The sequence below is a fragment of the Dendrobates tinctorius genome, unplaced genomic scaffold (genome assembly GCF_039654945.1).
Source record: "Dendrobates tinctorius isolate UK_male_01 unplaced genomic scaffold, ASM3965494v1 ptg000062l, whole genome shotgun sequence".
Lineage (NCBI taxonomy): Eukaryota > Metazoa > Chordata > Amphibia > Anura > Dendrobatidae > Dendrobates > Dendrobates tinctorius.
In genome coordinates, this window is record NW_027361730.1 from 26522954 (window position 1) to 26545381 (window position 22428).

General features: G+C 44.0%; 1 protein-coding gene across 3 annotated transcripts in view; it reads right to left on the reverse strand.

Moving 5' to 3' along the window:
• The window catches only part of PKM (pyruvate kinase M1/2), a 50513-nt gene extending 31898 nt beyond the window's left edge, over window positions 1-18615 (reverse strand). For 2 of the 3 annotated variants that reach the window (XM_073579436.1, XM_073579438.1), the window contains exons 1-5: window positions 18480-18615; window positions 7792-7954; window positions 7485-7576; window positions 6604-6735; window positions 270-456 (exon numbers count right to left, since the gene is read on the reverse strand). In XM_073579436.1, coding sequence (XP_073435537.1) covers window positions 270-456; window positions 6604-6735; window positions 7485-7576; window positions 7792-7948 — 568 coding nt within the window. In that variant the 5' untranslated portion in view covers window positions 7949-7954; window positions 18480-18615. Of the gene's footprint in view, window positions 1-269; window positions 457-6603; window positions 6736-7484; window positions 7577-7791; window positions 7955-14077; window positions 14184-18479 lie in introns of those variants that run through there. The other variant, XM_073579437.1, reaches the window with a different exon arrangement.
• Window positions 18616-22428: the final 3813 nt, after the last annotated feature.

Here is a 22428-nt window from a genome sequence, read left to right on the forward strand (position 1 = left end):
TTGCAGTCATTAATCAAAAGCATACTTCAAGTATTAGATTAAGGCTGTCCATATTTATGCAAACTCATTCTTTTTTTTTTTTTTTTTTCTTCAAAATGAATAAATTTTGTTTTACAATTGAATTGTGTAGATTATGGTTTATAAGGTGGAAAAATGATTCTCCTCAGTATGGATTTTTTTATATGACAAAAACTCATCTTAAAGCGAAGCGAATAATAGCATTTCCAAGTTAAACGGATGTTAGTTTTTTGTTCTTACTATATACTGACCAAGCTCTTTAACAAGCAGGGAAATCAGTCCATCATCCACATAAATCTTGCTGCCAGGTTGCACTACTTTGATAAGATTCTTGTAATCAACCCATAAAACATTTTCATCACATTTTTCCTGGTAGGCATCATCAAGGGTCACTTTTAGGGTTGCCCCCTTCTTCAATTCAACCTCTGCAGTACCACTCTACAAAAAGAGAATTAGACAATTACCTACCATTCAATTACAAGCCACATGTCACATATTAAAAGATTGATTGATCGCTAGACTCATACAGCACGGAAACAAGGAAAGCATGAGTGATATGGGCTCAGCTGGGGCAGGGAGAGGGGCAGTAAGCCAATATCAAGTAGGGGAGGTCCACGCCAAACTAGTCGGAGTTTAAAAAAAAAAAAAAAAAAAGGAATTAAAATGACACTCAGAAACAAACAATATTGAAGTAAACCCATCTAAACTTCATATGGGTATACAGGCTGAAAAAAGTCCTCCCTGTATGTCTTATAGATGAGAAATCATCTTTTATCACTTTATACAAGTTACCTCTTCCATGCTGCCAGCCCATTTCTCTCATAGAATGGTAGAGTTTGAAGGGACCTCCTGGGTCATCTGGTCCAACCCCCTGCTCAAAGCAGGATTCACTAAATCATCCCATGACAGATGTCTGTCCAGCCTCTGTTTGAAGACTTCCATTGAAGGAGAACTCACCACCTCTCGTGGAAGCCTGTTCCACTCATTGATCACCCTCACTGTCAAAAAGCTTTTTCTAATATCTAATCTGTGTCTCCTCCCATTGCTTCTAGTCTTTCCTCGTGCAAATGAGAATAAAGATGATCATTCTACAATGTGACAGCCCTTGAGATATTTGTAGACAGCTATTTTTCCAGGCTAAACATTCCCAAATCCTGTAACTGTTCCTCACAGGACATGGTTTGCAGACCGGTCACCATTCTGGTCGCTCTTCTCTGAACTTGCTCCAGTTTGTTGAGGTCTTTTTTAAAATGTGGTGCCCAAAACTGGACACAGTATTCTAGATGAGGTCTGATTAAAGAGGAGTAGAGGGCAATAATGACTTCACATAATCTAGACTGTATGCTTCTGTTAATACATCCTATGTGCCTTTTTTCTTGCTGCACCACTGTTGACTCATGTTTAGTTTATGATCTATTAGTATCTCTTCTTTCTCTGTGAGCATTCACACGCAGTGTTCACTACTAAACTCTGAGACACGTGCTATGAAAGATTACGTCCTGACACTAGTGCCAGGATGTACTGTTGCTGGTTCAAACAGTTGTCCTGGCTTGAACCAATTTTGTTAGCTCCTAACTACTGCATACACGTTCCCAAGTTCTTACATTTTGAAGATGCTCTCTGTCTCAGTTCCTTAGCCATCATAATTTGGCCCTTGTTAAAGTCGTTTTAACCCCTTCACGACCTTGGACGTATAGGTACATCCAAGGTAGTGTCCTTGTCTTTGCTGCGAGCTCTGGACATGAAAGCTGATCTAATCAATGTCATGTGGCTCTACCAGCCGCGGGTTGATCCGAGATCTGCCCGCGGATGTTAACCAGTGCTGGAAAAGGTCAATGAGCCCGCCACCTGCGCACGACAGTACTTTGCTCTGCCCTGAACAGGGCAGAGAAGTACGCTTACGCAGGTGTCAGGGAGCATGTGTGTACGATGCAGGGTCGCATCATCCACAAGAAGCAAGCAGGAGGGCGGCGATCATAAGATGGTAGGCGCCAGACCAAGACCAGCGAAAAACATTGGACCAGACAGCCTCACAGGGGAGTATAATAAAACGTATTTTTCAGTTCTTACAGGTCGGGTTGGGGGCTTACCTACAGCATTATAGAATGCAGTATATTAGCCCTGAAAGGTGATGGCCACATCTTGTGTCGGCCAAAATTGCCGACAGGTTCCCTTTAAATAAAAATGCCAGAGTAGAGGTTTAAACATAAGGATTAAAAAAAACACACTATTGTGCAAAAGTTTTAGGCATGTGTGGAAAAATGCTGCAGAGTAAGAATGCTTTCAAAGTGTTAATATTCCTTTTATAAATTAAGAAAATGCAAAAGGAAAAGATAAATCTAAATAAAAAATAAAATTAAAATCAATATTTGGTGTGATCACCTTTTGCCTTCAAAAACACCACCAATTATTTTATGTACACATGCACAAAGTCACAAGGTAGATACACTGCAACAGCAAGATCTCTCCCAGGCAAAGATTTCAGAGAAGACACTGCTGTTCAAGCTCTTCTGAAGAAGCACCAAGTAATAGGCAATAATGAGGACTATAGATGTCGAGGGTTGGCCAAGATAGAAAGAAACGATGATTACGCCCCTTTGAAATTGGCTAATGTTCAACAGTGCCATCAGCTCAGAACTGGCAGCAATCAGTAGTACCCAACTACACTCATCTACCATTTAGATAAGTCAGTCTAGAAGTAGTCTTTAGGGAAGAATTGCAGCCAAAGACCTTCCAACATGGAAACAAGGACATATCAGCAAATGAGTTGGAAATTTTGTCAGAATTAATGTTTTGCTCAATGCTGAGAAACACTGGCAGATACTTATCCATTATACAATATCATCATGGAAGCGTCAGATTGGCTTGACATTTTATTCTTTAGCAGAACAACAACTCCACATACACAGTCAGTCATTAAGAACAATCTTGAAAGTAAAGAAGAATAAAGAGTGCTGTAATTAAAGATATGGTTGCCGCAGCTGTCTGGGATTACTTTAAAGGCCCTTTTACATTTAGCGATGCACCAGCGATCCGACCAGCGATCCCACCCGGTCAGAATCGCTGGTGCATCGCTAAATGATCGCTAGTGAGCTTTCATACAGAAAGATCTCACAGCGATGCAGCAGCGACGCAGCGCACGATACTTACCATTCACACACAGCGATCCTGCGTCCTCCCGCCCGCGTCCAGCGTCGCTCGTCGTCACAGCAGGAAGTCTCAGCAGGAAGCGCCCGACGAGAAATGGAGCCGGACATTCTCGCGCGATCAGCGATGGACAGCGGGGGGAGCCGGCCGTTGGTAAGTATCACACATAGCGATATCGCTAGCAATATCGCTATAACGTCACAAAACCAGTGACGTTTTAGCGATATTGCTAGCGATATCGCTTAGTGTAAAACCCCCTTTAGAGGGAGACGGATTACAGCAAACCTATATCTACAGAAGATCTGTGATTATTTCTCCATGTTTGGAATACCGTAAATACTCGTGTATAAGCAGAGATTTTCAGCACTTTTTTTGTGCTGAAAACGCCCCTCTCGGCTTATACACAAGTCATACGCCAGGAAGCCGTCGGGGAGGGGGAGCAGGAGACATCATACTCACCCTCCTGGCATCTGCATATCAGGCTCTGCTACATCTCAGTCGCGGCGTCTGCATCTCTCTTCCTGTCTTCTTCCTGTGCGGTCACGCGACACCGCTCATTAAAGTAATAATTATGGACGCGTCTCCACTCCCATAGGGGTGGAGCACATATTCATTACTTTACTGAGTCTTATCACATGACCGCACAGGAAGAATACAGGAAGAGAGATGCAGACGCCGCGACTGAGATGTAGCACAGCCTGATATACAGACGCCAGGAGGGTGAGTAGGACTGGGGGAGGGTGAGCCATGCCATATTCACCTGTCCCCGTTCCACCGCCGTGCTCCGTCTTCCGGGTCCTCTGGCTGTGACGTTCAGGTCAGAGGGCGCGATGACGTGATTAGTACGCTCCCTCTGCCTGATCAGTCACTGCAGAGAATCGGCAACACTATAAGGGTTAAAAGTTGACCAGCAATTTCTCATTTTTACAACAAAATTTACAAAACTTTTTTTTTTTTTTGTTTTAGGGACCACCTCACATTTGAAGTCACTTTGAGGGGTCTATATGGCAGAAAATACCCAAAAGTGACACCATTCTAAAAACTGCACCCCGCAAGCTACTCAAAACTACATTCAAGAATATTATTAACCCTTCAGGTGCTTCACAGGAACTAAAGCAATGTGGAAGGAAAAAAATGGACATTTTAATTTTTCCAACAAAAATTTTCTTTTAGCATCAATTTTTTCATTTTCACATGGGTAACAGGATAAAATGGATCCTAAAATTTGTTGGGCAATTTCTCCTGAGTACACAGATACCTTTTATGTGGTCATAAACCACTGTTTGGGCGCACGGCAGGGCTCAGAAGGGAAGGAGCGCCATTTGACTTTTTGAATGGAAAATTAGCTCCAATTGTTAGCGGACACCATGTCGCGTTTGGAGAGCCCCTGTATGCCTAAACATTGGAGTACCCCCACAAGTGACCCCATTTTGGAAACTAGACACCCCCAAGGAACTTATATAGATGTTTGGTGAGCACTTTGAACCCCCAAGTGCTTCACAGAAGTTTATAACGCAGAGCCGTGAAAATAAAAAAATCTTTTTTTTTTTTCCACAAAAATAATTTTTTTAGCCCCGAATTTTTTATTTTCCCAAGGGTAACAGGAGAAATTAGTCCCCCAAAGTTGTTGTGCAATTTTTCATGAGTATGCTGATACCCCATATGTGGGAGTAAACCACTGTTTGGGCACACGTCAGGCTCAGAATGGAGGGAGCACTGTGACTTTTTGAACGCAAAATTGGCTGGAATAGATGGTGGCACCATGTCGCATTTGGAGACCCCTTGATGTGCCTAAACAGTGAAAACCCCTCAATTCTAACTCCAACCCTAACTTCAACACACCCCTAACCCTAATTCCAACCCTAATCATAACCCTAACGACAACAAACCCCAAACCCTAATCCCAACCCCAACCCTTAACCCTAATGAATGAATCTGCAGCCGGCAAATTCTATGGGGGCACTGCGCATGCGCCCGCCATTTTCCAAGATGGCGGCGCCCATGAAGGATCCAGGAGGGACAACGGGACGGCTAGAGGAGCATAGGTGGTACCGGGGGGGGGGAGTGCAGATGTTAACGGCGTCAGTCGTGGGGGGGGGGGGGGCGGGGCACGGATCTCGATCTCCAGCAACGGCCGATGCTATTGCAGCATCGGCTATGGCTGCATTGTAATATTTCACCAAATTTAATTGGTGAAATATTACAGATCGCCCTGATTGGCTGTTGAAAGTGAAACACCCAATCAGAGCTATTGTAGCCACAGGGGGGGTGAAGTACAAAGGGTCCTGTGTGTTCGGGTTGGGTGACCTTTCAGTGATCCCGGTCACCCGACCAGCAGGGGGGGGGCTATGAATTCATATGGAGCACGTTATGGGGCCACCATTAACCTTTGTGCAGCATTATATGGGGCATGTATTAATATGAAGCATCTTATGGGGCCACCATTAACCTTTCTGCAGCATTTTATGGGGCCTATCATGAACTGTATGGAGCATTATATGAGGCTCCTGATTCAATATGGATATTCAAAAACATTTAACCTATTGATGTCTCAATTAATTTTACCTTTATTGGCATCTATTTTTATTTTTTAAATTTACCAGTAGCTGCTGCATTTCCCACCCTCGGCTTATACTAGATTCAATAAGTTTTCCCAGTTTTTTGTGGCAAAATTAGGGGCCTCGGCTTATACTGGGGTCAACTTATACTCTAGTATATACGGCAATTTACCTGCTGTTCTTTAAAAAAAACAAACAAAAAAAAACCAAAAAAAACTGTACATGCGTACCTAGGAGAACTGATACAGTTTTGAAGACAAAGGGTGGCCATTCCAAATATTGATTTGATTTACATTTCACTTTCGTTCACTTTCCATTATGTTAATAAAAATAAACTTAACATTAATTTTTAAAGCATTTTAGCTGTGAATCACTTTCCCCACTTCTGCTCAAAACAATTTTATATTTTTTTCAAAGAGAAAACAAAAGTTAAAAATCACCCCCTTCTCTTATCTATTAATTGAAAAAAAAAAGTGGCAAATAACTAAAATTTTGGTCAAAATGGTAAACTACAGCTCTTCCTTCGAAATACAAGTGCTCACACAAATCCATTAATGAAGCACACAACTTGCCATGCAATGAATCAATCCATCCCTCACAGAACAAGGATGACCTAACAATAGTTATTGCTTCTGGAAAATTGGGATAAAAAAAAAAAAAAAAAAAAAAAAGGAAAACTGTTTGCAGATGGAAGAGGCTAATATTATGGCTGATTGGTGCAGTTCTTGGGTTTTCAGAATTGGTGGGATGAAATTATAGACCATCAATGTTCCCTTCTTAACAATCTATCATGTAGCCAATCATTTTGAGTGACGCATTGCAGAGATTTCACGACTGACCACAAACCAAAATTGGTAAAAGTGAAAATGAGAATACTTACTCCTTTGATAAGTCCAGTGCGAATTTCTGGTCCCTTGGTGTCTAATGCAACAGCCACTGGCCTGTACAGAATGGGGTTAGAAGCAAAGCTTTCTGTGGCCGCGCGAACGTTTGTGATGGTGTCTGCGTGGTACTAGGAAAAAACAAAAATTGTAAGTTTAATATTTATTTGTTAAGTAAAGGCATTTAGTAGACATGCATATTATGCTTGGATAGTTGAGAGCAGAAAGCTTTTGTGGACACTAACACTGAATTAGATAAAAACACCAGCTGCCTCAGTGCACGTGGCATATCAGAACACATGACCCTTACACTTCTGCCAAGAGTTCTACTATAAAAAAATAATATAGCGTGTGAAACATTTAAAGGGGTTGTCTCGTTAACAAAAAAAAAAAAAAAAAAAAAAAAAATCGATAAGTCATCAGTCACTGTGACTGCAGACTTCTGAACCCCCCCCAGCGCACGCACTGTACGCTACAGGGATTCACCTGTGGCCTTTTCCATACCCTTGTAATGAGCCAAGATCTCGCCCCGAACAGTGATGCGACTGGCCAGTGGGCATGTCTGACTAGAGGATAGAGCCTCGCTCTAAACTAGTGTATGGAGAGCGAGGCCGTGCCCACTGGCCACAGGTATTGATAATTCATACATGCCCTTCTGTCCTGGGTCTGTACGTGCACTGGGGGAATTCATAAGTCTGCAGTCACACAGAGTGACTGCAGACTTATCGGTTTTCACCAGACAACCACTTTAATTTTAAGAAATTGTAAGTTACCCTTAGCCCCTCCCCGAATATTCTATTTTCACAGCAAAAAGCTGCAAAGACCAGATTGAATTACGCCTGTGACCTTCTACTGTACTGGTGACATACACAAGTCTAACCTCATGTGTTCCATGGGAAAAGTTCAGACGAGCGACGTTCATTCCAGATTTTATCATCTCTTTAAGTATGTCCACTGAGCGAGAAGCTGGGCCTAAAAGGAACGGAAAAAAAGCCAAGCACAGAAAAAAAAAAAAATTGAGCTACAATTCTCAGTCTTTTCATATTGTAATTTTAAGACTCTTATATAAACACAGCCATCTTCTGAACATGGTGCACATTCTAGAAAATAAACCACATCTTGATCACTTAAGAAAAGCAAGTTAGAAAAAACAAGCAATGCCATCTGAAGCGATACCAGTAACTTACCAATGGTGCAGATAATGCCAGTATTGCGTGCTACTATGGGCTCAGAGTCAATGTCCAGTCGGCACATGTGCTCCAAGAAGGTGTCTGCCATTGCGGCATGCAGCTGTTGTGTCTGGATGAAGGCACTGCCGGCCTCGGATACGTGGGATTTTGACATGGTGACCTGCACAAAGAAAATAGCTAAGGATTGTCACCCGCATAACAGATCCGCAATCTATGGAGTGCGGCAACAGAAAGATGAAAATGGGTAGATGACATTACATTTCCCCATGTATTGAAATCACAAAGATGGGTCATGTTCATGTCAATATCATGTTCCACTGGGTGCCAAATGGTTTCACATTTTTCTATCAGACCCAAGCTGTTCCTGAGAACCTGCACATTAGGTATCCCTACAACAGTAATAACCTGTCGATTGAGTTCTCCAGGTGTTTTGGTGAGAAATATATTTTTTTTTTTTTCCGTGAACTTGTCCGGCATAAAACAAAGCCTCATACATCCACATCAGTTCTTAGGGTTCTTAGGGTCACAGAGACCAAATTCCTTGGTGTTATCTCTCATGATCTTAAATGGGGGAAAAACGTGGATGCTGTTATAAGAAAAGCACGACAGAGGATGTTCTTCCTGCATCAGCTGAAAAGATATGGTTTGTCTAAGAATCTGCTGATCTTATTCTTTAATGCTGTCATCAGATCTGTGATTTGTTCCTCTCTGATAGTCTGGTATGGGGGAGCCACTGCGCATGGCAAACTCCGCTTACAAATGACTTTCAGAGCAGCAGAGAGAATTATAGGTTCCCCCCTGCCTAAAATCCAGGGTCTTTATGATATGAGTATTCGATCCCACGCATTGAAAATTTCATCCGATCCCTCTCACCCGGGACACTCCTCATTCCAACTACTCCCTTCAGGACGTCGCTTCAGAGTCCCCAAATGCAGCACCAACCTCCATATGAACAGCTTCTATCCACTCTCTGTTCAACAATTAAATCGTCATGTCTAGACTATATACTGCATCTGTCTTGTTAGATGTTACTTGTTGTATCTGTTGTTATATATTATGTTGCCTCTTTGCTACAAAGAATTCCTTGTATATATGTAATATGTACTTGGCTATAATAAATTTGATTGATTGATCAAATGAGAAAGATATGGCTATTGCAAAGAGACAAAAAAAAAAAAAAAAAATACAGAAAAAAAAATTGGCAGATCATAGCAGAATACTGCAGTGCGCAGGCGCCGGGAAAGGTCAGAGGTCTGGCGCCTGCGCACTGCAGTACTCTGCTCTGCCCTCAACAGGGAAGAGCAGTGCACCTACGCCGGAGCGGGAAGCAAAGAAGAGGACGTCATCGTTAGATGATTGGAGGCGCCAGACCGGACCGCGACACCCATCGGACCCAGTCCGCCCCTGGCGAGTGTAATATAACTCGTTTTTCTTCTCTTTCAGGTTACATCCGGGGCTTATATACAGCATTACAGAATGCTGTAGATAAGACCCTGATGGCGGTGGGCGCATCTTATATACAAAAAAAATAGGTGACAGATTCACTTTAAAGGGAATCTGTAAGCAAGATTGTGCAGAGTAACCTACAGGCAGTGTCAGGTTGGCGCCGTTATACTGATTAAAATGGGATGGGGGGGGTTGCGTCTTCATGTGGTGCTCGGCTTATGTATTCATACTAATGGCTTCTGACAGGTCCCTGATCCCTCAGAGACCTGCCCCTTATTTTACATAATATATATCCCCTCCCCGATAGATATATATATCGCTTGTGCCATTTTCAGACTGATTTTTTATTTTTTTTTCCCATGAATTAATGTATACCATAAAAAAGTTAACTGCACATTACACGTGCGATCAGGCTCCAGCACAGGTGATTTTTTTTCACTGGTGAATACCTAAGCAGAGCAGAATACTGGTGAATACCTAAGCAGAGCACCACATGAAGACACCCTGCCCCCCCACAGGCCGCCCCGAAGCACGAGAACATTAAGGCTGTGTTCACACGTGACGTTTTTTTTTGCGTTTCCGCGGCGGTTTTAACCGCGCAATTTTGCCGCGAAAACTAAGCATCCCATGCATTACTATGGGATTCCGCAATGCTGTGCTAATGCTGCGGTTCTTACCGCGGCGGAATCGCTTTGCGGTAAAAAACGCAGCATGCTCATTAATTTCGCGGAATCGCGGCGATCCCGCACCCATAGGAATGCATTGTTCCGCTTACTTTCCGCATGTGGCTGTGCACACCATGCGAAAAGTAAGCAGAACATTTGCGGATGGTACCCACGGTCCGGAGGAGAGGAGACTGTCCTCCGTGCACCATATCCCTGTAAAAAATAGAATTTAAAATAAAAAATATTGTTATTCTCACCTTCCGACGTCCCGCGCAGACTTCCCGCCTCTCTCCACGCTCCCAGTAAGCCTTTGCGAGCGATGACGTCCGTTCTCGTGGGATTGCGAAGTGTCGCGATCCCACGAGAACAGACGTCATCACGGTAATTGTCGCAAAGGATTACTGGGACCGGGAGCGTGGAGAGAGGCGGGAAGGCTGCGCGGGATGTCGGAAGGTGAGAACAACAATATTTTTTATTATTATTATTTTTTACATTCTTTTACTATTGAGGCCGCATAGGCGGCCTCAATAGTAAAAAGTTGGTCAAACACTATGTTTGACGAGTGTGACCAACCTGTCAATCAGTTCTCCAAGTGATGCTCCAGATCGCTTGGAAAACGCTAGCAATTCTGCAAGCTAATTACGCTTGCAAAATGCTAGTTTTTCCGTGGGAAAATCGCGGGAATTTAAAACGCGATTTTCCCGCGCGGAATGGAATTCCGGAATTCTCGCGGTAATTTCCGCGAGAGTTCCGCTACGTGTGAACCCAGCCTAACTCAAAACTACAACATTAAGCACAACAACCACAAAATGGATTTCATCAACCAAGGTATCATTTAAATCAGTATAACAGCACCAGCCTGACTGTCTGTAGGTTACTGAGCACAATCCTGCTGATAAGTTCCCTTTAAAAAAACAAACCCTATTTAAGCCTGGTAACTAAGGGGTTAACGTTTAACCGTGTTTACTTGCTATAATACATTCTTTTAGGTTAATTGGGATTTTAGGCACACTTATCTAACCCAATATATATGAGGATCTATCTAATAGAAAGTTGTAGTCTGAACCGCACCATCAATATTCATCTGACATTACATTTATTATCACCTTTGTTTTTTATTTTGTTACTATAGGCGTGTTCTGTTTAAATGAATTTAAAGGGAACCGGTCATTAGATTTATGCAGCATGAATTAGAGCCTGGATGCACAATTGCAGCCTGCATATTTTATTCTGAAACACTGTGTAATTGCAGTGAAAATGGTATGAAATGCCGGCCAAGGACTATAGTAAGAGACCTGACAAGTCTGATGCAGTTCTTGCCTATGTACATAGGGTTATATAGACTTATCAAACAACTGAGCAGGAAGAAATCGGCTGGAAACCACATCAGACTTGTCATAGTTCAGACACCATCAATCTAATCAGGTCACCTTTAATAAAATTAGGCAAGATTTTCTTTAGCACCCTGACTCCACTTCTTGTGCGAGATCAAATATCTGTTGAAGTTAATATTACTGTATAATTAATCACTGAGAGGCATTTGATAACTGAGCCCAGCACCTTACACACATCTGCCAAAAGAGTTATACTGGTATAATAATTTTCTTGTTGTTCAAGCGAGTCCAACCAACAGAACCTACATCGTTAACAAGAAGGAAGATGCCAAAGCAGTCAGAGGAATTACAATGCCCACCAGACAGTGCCACTCTTAACTATTGGCTATATCTGGTATTGCAGATCAGTCCTGCTCAAGAAACTGTGGCTTAAAGAAAATCTGTCACCATGTTATTGCCATCTAATTTGAGATCAGCATCATGTAGAGACAGATCCAGATTGCTTAGGTGGATTACTTACCAGGCTACTTGCTGTAGTTTTGATAATCTCTTGATAAAACAGTGATTTTATCAGTAGAGGACTAGTAAATCTGCTGCCATGTATTCATAACTATAACATATATAGCACCAACTATGGCTTCTTCAATGTCCCTACAAGTATAAAAAGGAAGATGTCCAATTGCTTCTGTTTAATGTATAGTTTTCTAGTTTCTTGATGGCAAAGAGTGGGGAGAAAAAACAAAACAAAAAAATTTCCCCCAAATTTGACACCTACTTATGCCACAGAAGATGGCACCCCAAGATATTGATTGTGGCGCCCCACTCCCTGTTAGCTGTCCCTGCTAAACCCTGACATATATAAAGCCAGATTACACACACTACATATATATATATATTTATTGAGGTGTTTTACCAAAGCACATATTTAAATGCTAGGGCCATGCAAGTGTGCAATCAATGGTGTCACTGTAGGACTTCAGATATAAATAAATGCAGTTACCGGTGTAGTATACGTCAATCTGTCTAAAACCAATGTATGCATAGCCAATTTAGACCAACTGTATGGGATTAATACCAAGGGCTTTTGTGTTATTAGGGTGCCAGCTTCCGCAGCTAGGTAGGTGTTAAGCTTAGGGAAAAGTGTGACAGATTGCATCCCATTATGATTTGGTGTTTTTTGTAAATTTGGGCAAAGTTTGAAATACTGAACTGTAGAATGATATCCTTTAAGATTTCCTCTTATTTTTCTGTACCCTTAGCTATTGTATATCATCTTTAATGCCCTATTGTAGATAGGCTAAGGCATACTAGGGACAGCTGATGAGGAGCAGGGGGGCCACAATCGCCATCTTAGGGTGAGTGCACACGCTGCGGGTTTTTTCCCACGGAAACGCAGGTAAAACCGCAGGTAAAGTGACCTGTGGTTTGGCCTGCGGTTTTGCCCTGCGGTTTCACACCTCTACTATGTTAAAGGTGTGAAACCGCAGCAGAATCCGCAGAAACAATTGACATGCTGCAGAAAAAAAAAAAACGCAGCTTTTCCGCAGGTAAAAAACCGCAGCGTGAGCACTGCGGTTTTGAAAACCCATAGGCTAACATGGTAAAGTACCATGTCTGCGGAACTGCTGAGGTTCTGCAGGGCCAAAACTGCAGCGTGTGCACATACCCTAAGCGTGCCGACCTCTGCAGCACAGGTAGGTGTTCCTTCCCCCCCCCACCCTCCCTTTGCCCTCAAGAAACAAATAAAAACTATACACTGAACGGAACCAATTGGATCACTCTTCACTGGACATCTTCCTTCCTTTTTTCATAATTGTAGGGACACTGAAGGGAAGTGTCTTATATTATATCCTATGTTATATGTGGTCTGTGTAATTTGTGGCGTGTTGGTACTATATAGGTGATTTTAATTATACTAATAAAGAGTGAATTTAGGGGAATATATGTTAATCGCTTTGATACCCTCACAGAAAGCTGCAGATCAGTTGTGTGGGCTTGTATAAAATTCTAAGATGTACAGCAGAAAAACAGAGCAATCCTAAAAACAAAAAACAAAAACAAACCTGTAAGCAGCCCAGTAAGTGACACATTGCTGGAATCGGGTTCTCTCTCGTTATATTATGTGGCTCTCAGAAAGCATAGCAGAAGCCTTGCCACAAATTCCCTTTAGCACTGCGCTTTCACTAGAACGTTTCTACTGAATCAGTCGTCTGATTAAATGTTTGAAAGCCTTCGGACACTTATGACATGCAGGAAGAAACCTTAAATGCCGTACATTTTTATTACACTGAACATCCTATAAGTTTTCTGTGCTAGTCATATACACATAGCTATCTGATGTTGAATAGGAAAAATAATCATATCTTGGCCAATCCTCGCCTGTCAGACAGGGCTTCAGAAAATGCACAGGTCAGTGTTACATTTACAGGTAAATTGCCCCCACTGATACTTACCGTATCTATTGCCCTTTTTCTTCAAGCCCATCTAGTAAAAATAAATAAATAATAAAGAACACCACACGTATAAAATTCTGCCTTCACATAAGGCACATTCCTCCCAAGTGAAGTGGCAGAAAAAAAAAATCCACCCACAAGCAGAGTGCCGGAAATGAAGCCAGGCAGAACCGACATCATAAAATGAATCACTTCATCTAACAGGATTACTCATGCCTTGTGGAAAATGAAGCCCTGCCATGCCAGCCTTAGTGGCTCCATTAGAAAAGCACATGCCTTCATTCATTTACCAACACAATATATTAAATTCTCAGATTCCTCCGATAAGGTAGGCAGCAATGGCCTCCTGCACCAGCAGATTGCATGGATGCTGTGAAGGGCGTACCTGATGCAATGCTCGCTGCTTCCTCTTCTCAGGGACTGACACTAGCCTGGCAGCATCCTCTATGCGGCTTTATCACTCCCCTCTTGTAGGACATGACACCATGAACGCCCTCCCTCCGCCTGGAAACCCCAGACTACGTGCAGCTGCACACGACCACGTCACATGCAGAGAATCACGCAGAACCCCACAGTTCTAGAGTTACCTCTGTATTCAGGACTCATGTGGAGGTAAACCCACGGTACGTACTCGTACACAAAGCATTACTATAGTGACCCCTATGTAATAAGTCCAAATCAGATCATGTGGATTTACTGAGAATAGCAGATACAACACATAGGTGTGAAGCTGACAGTGTACAGTCCTATAACGGTAGAATGGAATATATTACTAATTACTGCAGATTCCAGGAATGACAGCCCCAGTTACGTCACCAACCTACACCGACGGAACTGAAACCAAAGGATGTACTAATGCCAGTCATTCCAGCCCAAGTGCCACACTGTAGTGGAGGTCCCTTCAGAACCACAAGCGAAGGATATTACTCAGCTATTCCGTTATATTGCAGCATACAGGAAGTCTGAGCAATGCACAGTATATGAAGAAACAGCAAAGGAATCCTAGATAAGGGAGCCATTCCTGACCTACTCATCAATCAGCCCTACAGGAACAGAACCATTACAGCAGGGGATAAAATAGGCATATTCCTTCCTCGGCGGGATTTCACCACACAAGGGGCTTGTGTGAGCAAACCCTAGATCAGAAGCAAGAACGCACCGGCCTTCAGCTGCACGCTCTCATAACTCAATTATGGGGACAGCGCCTACACCCTAGTGCAGCAGAAATACAGGCAACACATTGAAAATCTATTGCAAATTAAATTCACAAAAGACTAATGGAGAAGAAAAGCCACATGGAAATATGAACAGCTTGTGGAATTGCAACATGGGGTTAAAAAAAATTGCAACAAAGAGGTTGCTTCAAGTTATTAAACAAGTAAAAATGCTTAGCAAAAGAACAAATAGCAATTTACAGCTAGTTAAAAATCCTCCATGTTCTCAAGAACAGAAGGATTTTTGATTTTATAGTGTAGTTTGTTGCCCATGTTGCAGGCAGCCTTACCGTTACTTAGTATGCTTTAGAGCAGGGGTGGGGGAACGCCCAGCCCGCAGCCATTTTGCCCGTTTTTTTGGCCCTGGGCCCTTTAATTCTTCAGAGGTGCAGGAGGTATTGTGTCAGACATGCTCTAGTGCCAGGGCCTGAGCGTTCTGTGTGTCATAGAAGAATGAATGACACCGCAAAGACTACTATTCCCGGCATGCCACGCTCCAGAAAGGTTTTGCAGTAATGAAAAAAGCCAATCTGGAGGTTTTACCAATTGCGGGCAGAAGTCAAGCAGTTCATGGAGATGAAGAGGAATCCATCAGTCAACTCAGTGATAGCAAGTGGCAGTGTGATCTAGCGTTCATGGTAGACAATACCAAGTTCCAGCCATCACATTAGGTGGGAGTTAAGTGTTTGAATAAATATAGTTGGGTAATGTTTAAGTGAATTATTTTATACAGCAGCCGAATGCTATTATAAAATTCCAAATGGCCCTTGGCAGGAAAAAGGTTCCCCTCCCCTGCTTTAGAGTCTGCTCATAGCTCTCTGAATATGGTTGGACCCGGCCATCTTCAGGGTCCCGCGCTTCTCCCATGCTGCAGAAGAAAGCTGTCTCTGCTAGCGGCCTTTGGCAGGTACTCAATTCAAGCCAATAGCGCAACCATGGCTGCTGGCCGGTACTGTCCATCCTTGGAGTTACTACTCATGATGAAGCTGAAAGGCAGAAGAGCAGCGTCCACCTGAAGAACATCTTTTACATTGCTCTTTAGACAGTGTAAGATTATAACCCTAAACTATGGCCAGGATTTACTGTGCAGAGTGCACAATAATATAAAAGACCATGATATGAAGTAATTTTTTTTTTTTTTTTTTTAATTTTACCATTGCTGTGGTCTTCAATCCAAAACCAAAGGCATCATCTGCATAGGTATTCTGAGCTCCTATGTTAGCATAAGTCTCCATTTTCCTTTGCGTACTCAGTCTCCTCTGATATCACACCCACACTTGTTCCCACTGAGAAAATACTGCATATTTTTCCACTGCAGTTTTCTTTTTTCATGCGAGAAGAAAATCAGCTGCACTTAACAGTTCAAAAAACATGATTCAATTAAATGTCAATGCACTGTGCATTTAAAGAGACTGTTGAACTGAGTTTGTTGGGGCTTTTTTCTCTAGTCTTCTATGGGGAGTCTCTGTACAGCAAAAATGCAATTATCAGAAAGGACTTCTATGTGTTTAAATTTAAAGCAGGCACCTGCAAAGACAAAAATGGGAAAAAAAAGGGGAGGTACCAGCATTTTCTCACATGGTCTAAAAGGGTTGAGGACTTTAAAATGAGCAAAGTGCACAACTGTAGTGTGCAGTGACCGGCCTGTGGTACTGCAGCTCAGCTCCCACTGGTGTGAACAGGAACCAACTGCAGCAGCCATGACCGACCACTACAAGACATACAGAACTCTTCGGTTTCATCTCCGTACACTCTGCCATTGTGGGAGCTACACACAGCTGATCATTGGGGTTATGAGTATCAGATCCCACTATTATGGTATTGATCTATTTTAAGGCTAGGCCACCAACATCAAAGTCCTGAATAAACCTTTTAGTTTGGAAATGATTCTTTGCGCTCCAATGAGGACAGGGACTGATGGAAGTGATCACTATCTACTGTACAGTGCAGCTATCTTCACCAACTCAGTCACAGGACACTATTGCTAAGGGTCCATTTACACTAGGTGACTGGTGCTGCAGTGACTGCAGACTTATCAAAAGACCAGACAACCCCTTTAACTTGATCGTTCTTTGCTCATATAACAATGTTATTGGCAGCACGTGTCCTGCTTACACATGCTTAAAAATCATTTCCCCAGAACATGCATTTCACTAGCTGGTTTCCAATTATTGGCCTATCTAGATGGACTCAAACGCCCACACCGATTTCGTTTATTAGAACATTGTTTCTGTCTTTTGGAAGAGGATTAGATGGTATATAGGTTGCTTTGGGCTACCGATCTAGTCAGTCCCTGCCCAGTACAGGGAAGTCATTAGCCGTTCACCGCACAAATGACCTTGACAAGTTCACAGTGCATCTCCCTGGAGGATGCTTTATTTAGACACGCCATATATACCACGTCCCAAAATACCGCAGCAGCTTCTTCAGAGCTGGGTCCTGGAGTATTAAATGGCCAGAAAAATACCTTGTACTATTACATAATGTGAGTTCAGATAAACAAGAACAGAAGAACACGCCTTTATCAGTATTAACCCGTACAGAGAGTTTATTGAATTACATATCGTGTTACTTTGAGATCTGAAATATAAATAAAGAAGTGGAAGAAGAAAAAAAAAAAAAAGCAACATAGCGTTGTGTGCCTATTGCATCAGGTCAGTCATCTCCTCCAGATTGCAAGCTCTTATGTTCAGGGTCCGATCCCCTATTTGTCTCTACACTTCTCTTGACGATTACATAGGAACTAAATTACTAAAAAGGGTTTACCCAACCAGAAAGATGAGAGACATATGAGCACGTAACATGCCCCTCTGTTTTGTATTCCATCTGCAAGTTCCAATCTGGCCCTAGTCAATCTGATTAGATCACAGACGTTATTAAACGGGGAGTGCCTGCCACAATGCATCATAGACGCAATAAAATGACTGAAGATCTAAAACCGCTCATAAAGGCTAAGCTGCAGACGCATCATAGGCAAGCGCCTACATGTTTCATCCATCAGCTGTTACAGAATACGTGCAGAAGGAAGAAACGGACATGAAATGCATAGCACGGATTTATATGCAATAATTACCCTGCACAATGCACCAAAGCGGAGCACATCGCCCAATCACAATCTACTTTCCAGCTTTTTAGCGCAGTAAGAAAAATAGAAGCTGATCACCGATTGGTCGGGACGGACACTGGACCGCTTTATAACGCAGGCCACTGCATTAGTTATTATGTAGCCACTAATTTGGCAATCTACAGAAACCCCCAAGGCCTGACACCAGGGTAGCCACACCTCCCTGCATCTCCATGGTGACAGCTGATGCAGCACTGTATAGAGGGGGAGCAGCCATCTTTATAAGCGCCCACTGATCGGTGTCATGCTCATATGACTGTAGAGTAACATGAAGGGCACTAAGGGTTAACAATACTGGCATAGGCCCTTGTGTACTGTGCAAGTATTGCGCTCACTGATGCCCTGCGCGTAATGTGAGAATTCCCAGCACTGGCGCATTAATAAGTGACGAGACGCCTCCTGCCATAGGCCTGTGTCACGGAGAACAGATAGCGGTGCGCAGCTCTCACCTATGTGTGGCAGGATAACAGCAGCTCGCTCCGCTCTCTTCTCCGTCCGTCCTCCGTCTGGCAGACTCAGTAGCCGGCAGCTTCCCAAGAAGCAAGGTGATCCCTGCAGGGCCGAAGCACGGTCCACACCTGCCGCACAGATCCTTGCGCCCCCCTTTGCATAGGCTATACCCCCCCCCGTTTAGCCTACCCATAAATCTCAGTCGCCATTACTTATTTTCTTTCTTTTTCTAATAAACGATTCTGCGTTCATGGCCAAAATAGCAAATAATAAGTTAAAGTAGAACTATTTTTTGAGGCGGAATGATCATTAAAGAGGCTGGGGTAAAGTGACGCATTTTCTTTACAAACCAATGGGAGTACAGTAAGGTAGCATCTGCCGAGTACGTGCTCGAGGGAGCGAACTGCGCATGCCTGAAACACCACCGCATCATCCTGTTCTCCTCAGACTAGGATAGAGTGCCGCTGTGTGATTAGTGGGGCGCGGAGGGCGCGCAGCACACAGGAGGAACAGCCCCGTGTAGAAAGCTGCGATAAAGCGGCCGCCGTAAAGCAATTACCACCACAGTAATTGGCGCTGATAAGTGCTGCTATTTATAACGGCAGTGCATGTGAGGGTGAAGAGCAGGCTGGTGGCACTGCTGTGCAGCGATATGGCAGCTTACCACTTAGGAGGACGTAATTGTGACAGGAAAAAAAAAAAATCACCCGTGTATTTTTACTGTAAACTCTAATGTTTGCATGTTTTGAGGCACAATGGCTGTTTTTTATTAGCAAAGCCGCTCTTATTTTTGGCTGTGTCCACGTTTTTCAGTAGTACCACTTATCCGGAATTGCCCTAGAGAATAGAGATGCCCTATTTGCGCTGGTGTCATTGTCCCCGCATACAAACGGATTGAAAATGAAGAGGAAGCGAGGAAACACCATGCTCAGAATCAGCGGGATCCGCTGAAGCGTTCTAGAGTAATTACTAGAGTTGAGCGACTTTTGTCGGATCGGGTTTCGTGAAACCCGAATGAAACAAAATAAGTTTCAGATGAAACTCGTCCGACTAGAGCAAAACAAAGTCGGAGTTTCGTCCGAAACCCGACCCCAATGCAAGTCAATGGGAAATAAAAGTCGGACGAAACTCCGACTTTGTTTTGCTCTAGTCGGACGAGTTTCATCTGAAACTTATTTTGTTTCATTCGGGTTTCACGAAACCCGATCCGACCAAAGTCGCTCAACTCTAGTAATTACCACATACAGGGGTCAGATTAAATGAGGTTCGGTCATTAACGTACAAAGTGGCTCAGTCCTTAAGGGGTTAAAGTAGTGTAATGTGACTAACCGGCTCACTCTATGCTCTATATAAGTCTATATAATGAAAGCCAATGGAGCCTTCTTATGACACTCCATATACTTAGGGTATGTTCCCATGGTAAGTAAATGCTGCAGGTTGGACGCTGCGTACCTTAGCAGCGTCCAACCCGCAGAGCCAGATGTTACAGCATAGTGGATGGGATTTCGAGACATCCCATGTCCAGTATTTGTGCACAGATGTTTGCAAATCACCCATGAAGACGTGTGGCGTGCCTTTCCAGACCGCAGCATGTCTATATCTTGCAGAGTTGCAAGCCTCCACAAGATAAATTTCACCCGTCCAATGTATTGGACACCGTGATTCTGCACAGTTCAATGAACACATGCAGAATTACCTGCGTTCAAAAGCCGGCAGGACGTAGAGGACATGTGCTACATCCAAAACGCTGCCGATTACTGACCGTGAGGACATAGCCTTACATTATAAAAGTTACAACTGGGTAACACAGAGCTCAGTGTGATCCAGAGAATCTGAAGTGCTTTGATGTCACTGAGAAGCAGAGGAGAACGGCCCTTGATCTTGGCGAGAACAGCGGTGAGTGAGTACACACATTGCACATATACACATATTTAATGAAAAAAATATTAATGCAAATACTTCTACGTAAGAGACAAAGAGAGTCAGCTCACCCACTGGAGGACCCGGAGGCACTGCACAATTGGTGCTGCAACAGGTGCCAAAGATTTAAAGGGAATCTGTCACCCCATTTTTCGACTATGAGCTGCCGTCACCGACATCAGGGGCTTATCTACAGCATTCTGTAATTCTGTAATGCTGTAGATAAGCCCCCGATGTAACCTGAAAGAGAAGAAAAAAAGAGTTAGATTATACTCACCGGGGGGGGGGGCGGTTCGGTCTTGGTCCGATGGGTGTTGCGGTCCGGCGCCTCCCATCTTCTAACGGTGACGTCCTCTGCTGCCTGTCGTGGATCTGGCGCAGGCGCACTGCTCTGCCCTGTTGATGGCAGAGCAGAATACTGCAGTGCGCAGGCGCCGGACCGCAACAGGCAGCAAAGAAGATGACGTCACCGTTAAAAAGAAGGGAGGCGCCGGACCGGACGGCGACACCCAACGGACCAGACCGAATGCCAGGGTGAGTATAATCTAAAGCCCCTTTCTCACATAGCGAGATCGCTGAAGCATCACCGATTTTGTGACGCAACAGTGATCTCACTTTGTGTGACACGCAGCAGCGACCGGTCCCCCGCTGGATGGCGCTGATCATGCGCGAAAGGCCTGGGCCATTTTTTCATCGTCGGCGTCCCGCTGGCCAGCGCGCATCGCTGTGTTTGACACTGACGAGCGATCTCTTCAGCGACGCAGAACTCAGGACCAGGCTGGAATAGTTTAGAAACGCTGCTGTGTGACAAGGCACCAACGACCGCCGAGGATCACTGGACGGTTGCTGCGTCGCTGAAGAGATCTGCCTGTTTGGCAGCTTACTAGCGATCATTTAGCGACGCACCAGCGATCCTTACAGGTCGTATCGTTGTTGGGATGGCTGGTGCGTCACTAAGTGTAACGGGACCCTAACTCTTTGTTCTTATCTTTCAGGTTACATCGGGGGCTTAACTACAGCATTACAGAGTGCTGTTGATAAGCCCCTGATGTCGGTGTTGGCAGCTCATAATCGAAAAATGGGGTGACAGATTCCCTTTAAGGAGGGTAAACCCAGCTCTGAGGAACTTTCATTTTAAAATCCAAAATAATTTTATTTAGAAAAAACATAAAAATATTACAGCTACATATATCTTAATATAAAAGCAGACATGTTTCAGTCGAAACTGTCTTTAGCTATTGCAAACAAATTGTTAGGCGTCGGATTCCTGGCACTGCACAGCGGGAATCCAGAGCCAGACATTCTGCGGTCTCTCATTCTCCGACCGCTCAGACTCCTGCTCAGCAATCACGGCGAGCCAGGCATTCCCCTCAGACTCGTTCTGTGAGCCTGGATATTGCTGCCACCTCTGGTGCAGCAATGGTAGCGCAACCTGCTTTGCAGGGAACTGCTCCAGAGGCTAAGTCCTCGTGCTGTGCTACTGGGCATGCCCGCAACTTGTCCTCTCAGTGGAGAGCAGGGGTCACATGTGCAGGTCCTATGTCGGATCTGATTGGTCCTTCCCAAAGTACTGGAAGGTCCCGGAAGCGCATGGCTATAAAAAGTCCACATGGCGGCTCGGCCATGCGCTAGTGTAGCATATTATTCTGTGTGTGATGGATGCATGGACTGGTGTCTGACTCATTATAAAACCCCTACCCTCTGATATTACGAGTGGTGACTGAGTGTGTATAGTCAGCTCCAGGGTTGTGGCAAGCTACACGCCACTTGCTCCACGCCTACACTAGCGTCCGTCGGCGCCGACGCTTGCGGCCTTAGCTGCCGCTGCGCTGCAATACCAGCAGCTATTGGTGTTCGCGGCTGCGACGCCACACGCCGGCTCCTGTGACGTTAACAGGGCCAGCGCCTTTGAATATATTTTGCCAAGCGACTCTGTGTCTGAACAGAGCCGCTCCTAGCGTTCGGGTGACGTTAACCCGTTCGCACTACGGCACCTTCTGGTGCATCTGCCATTGTCCAGCAGCGGTC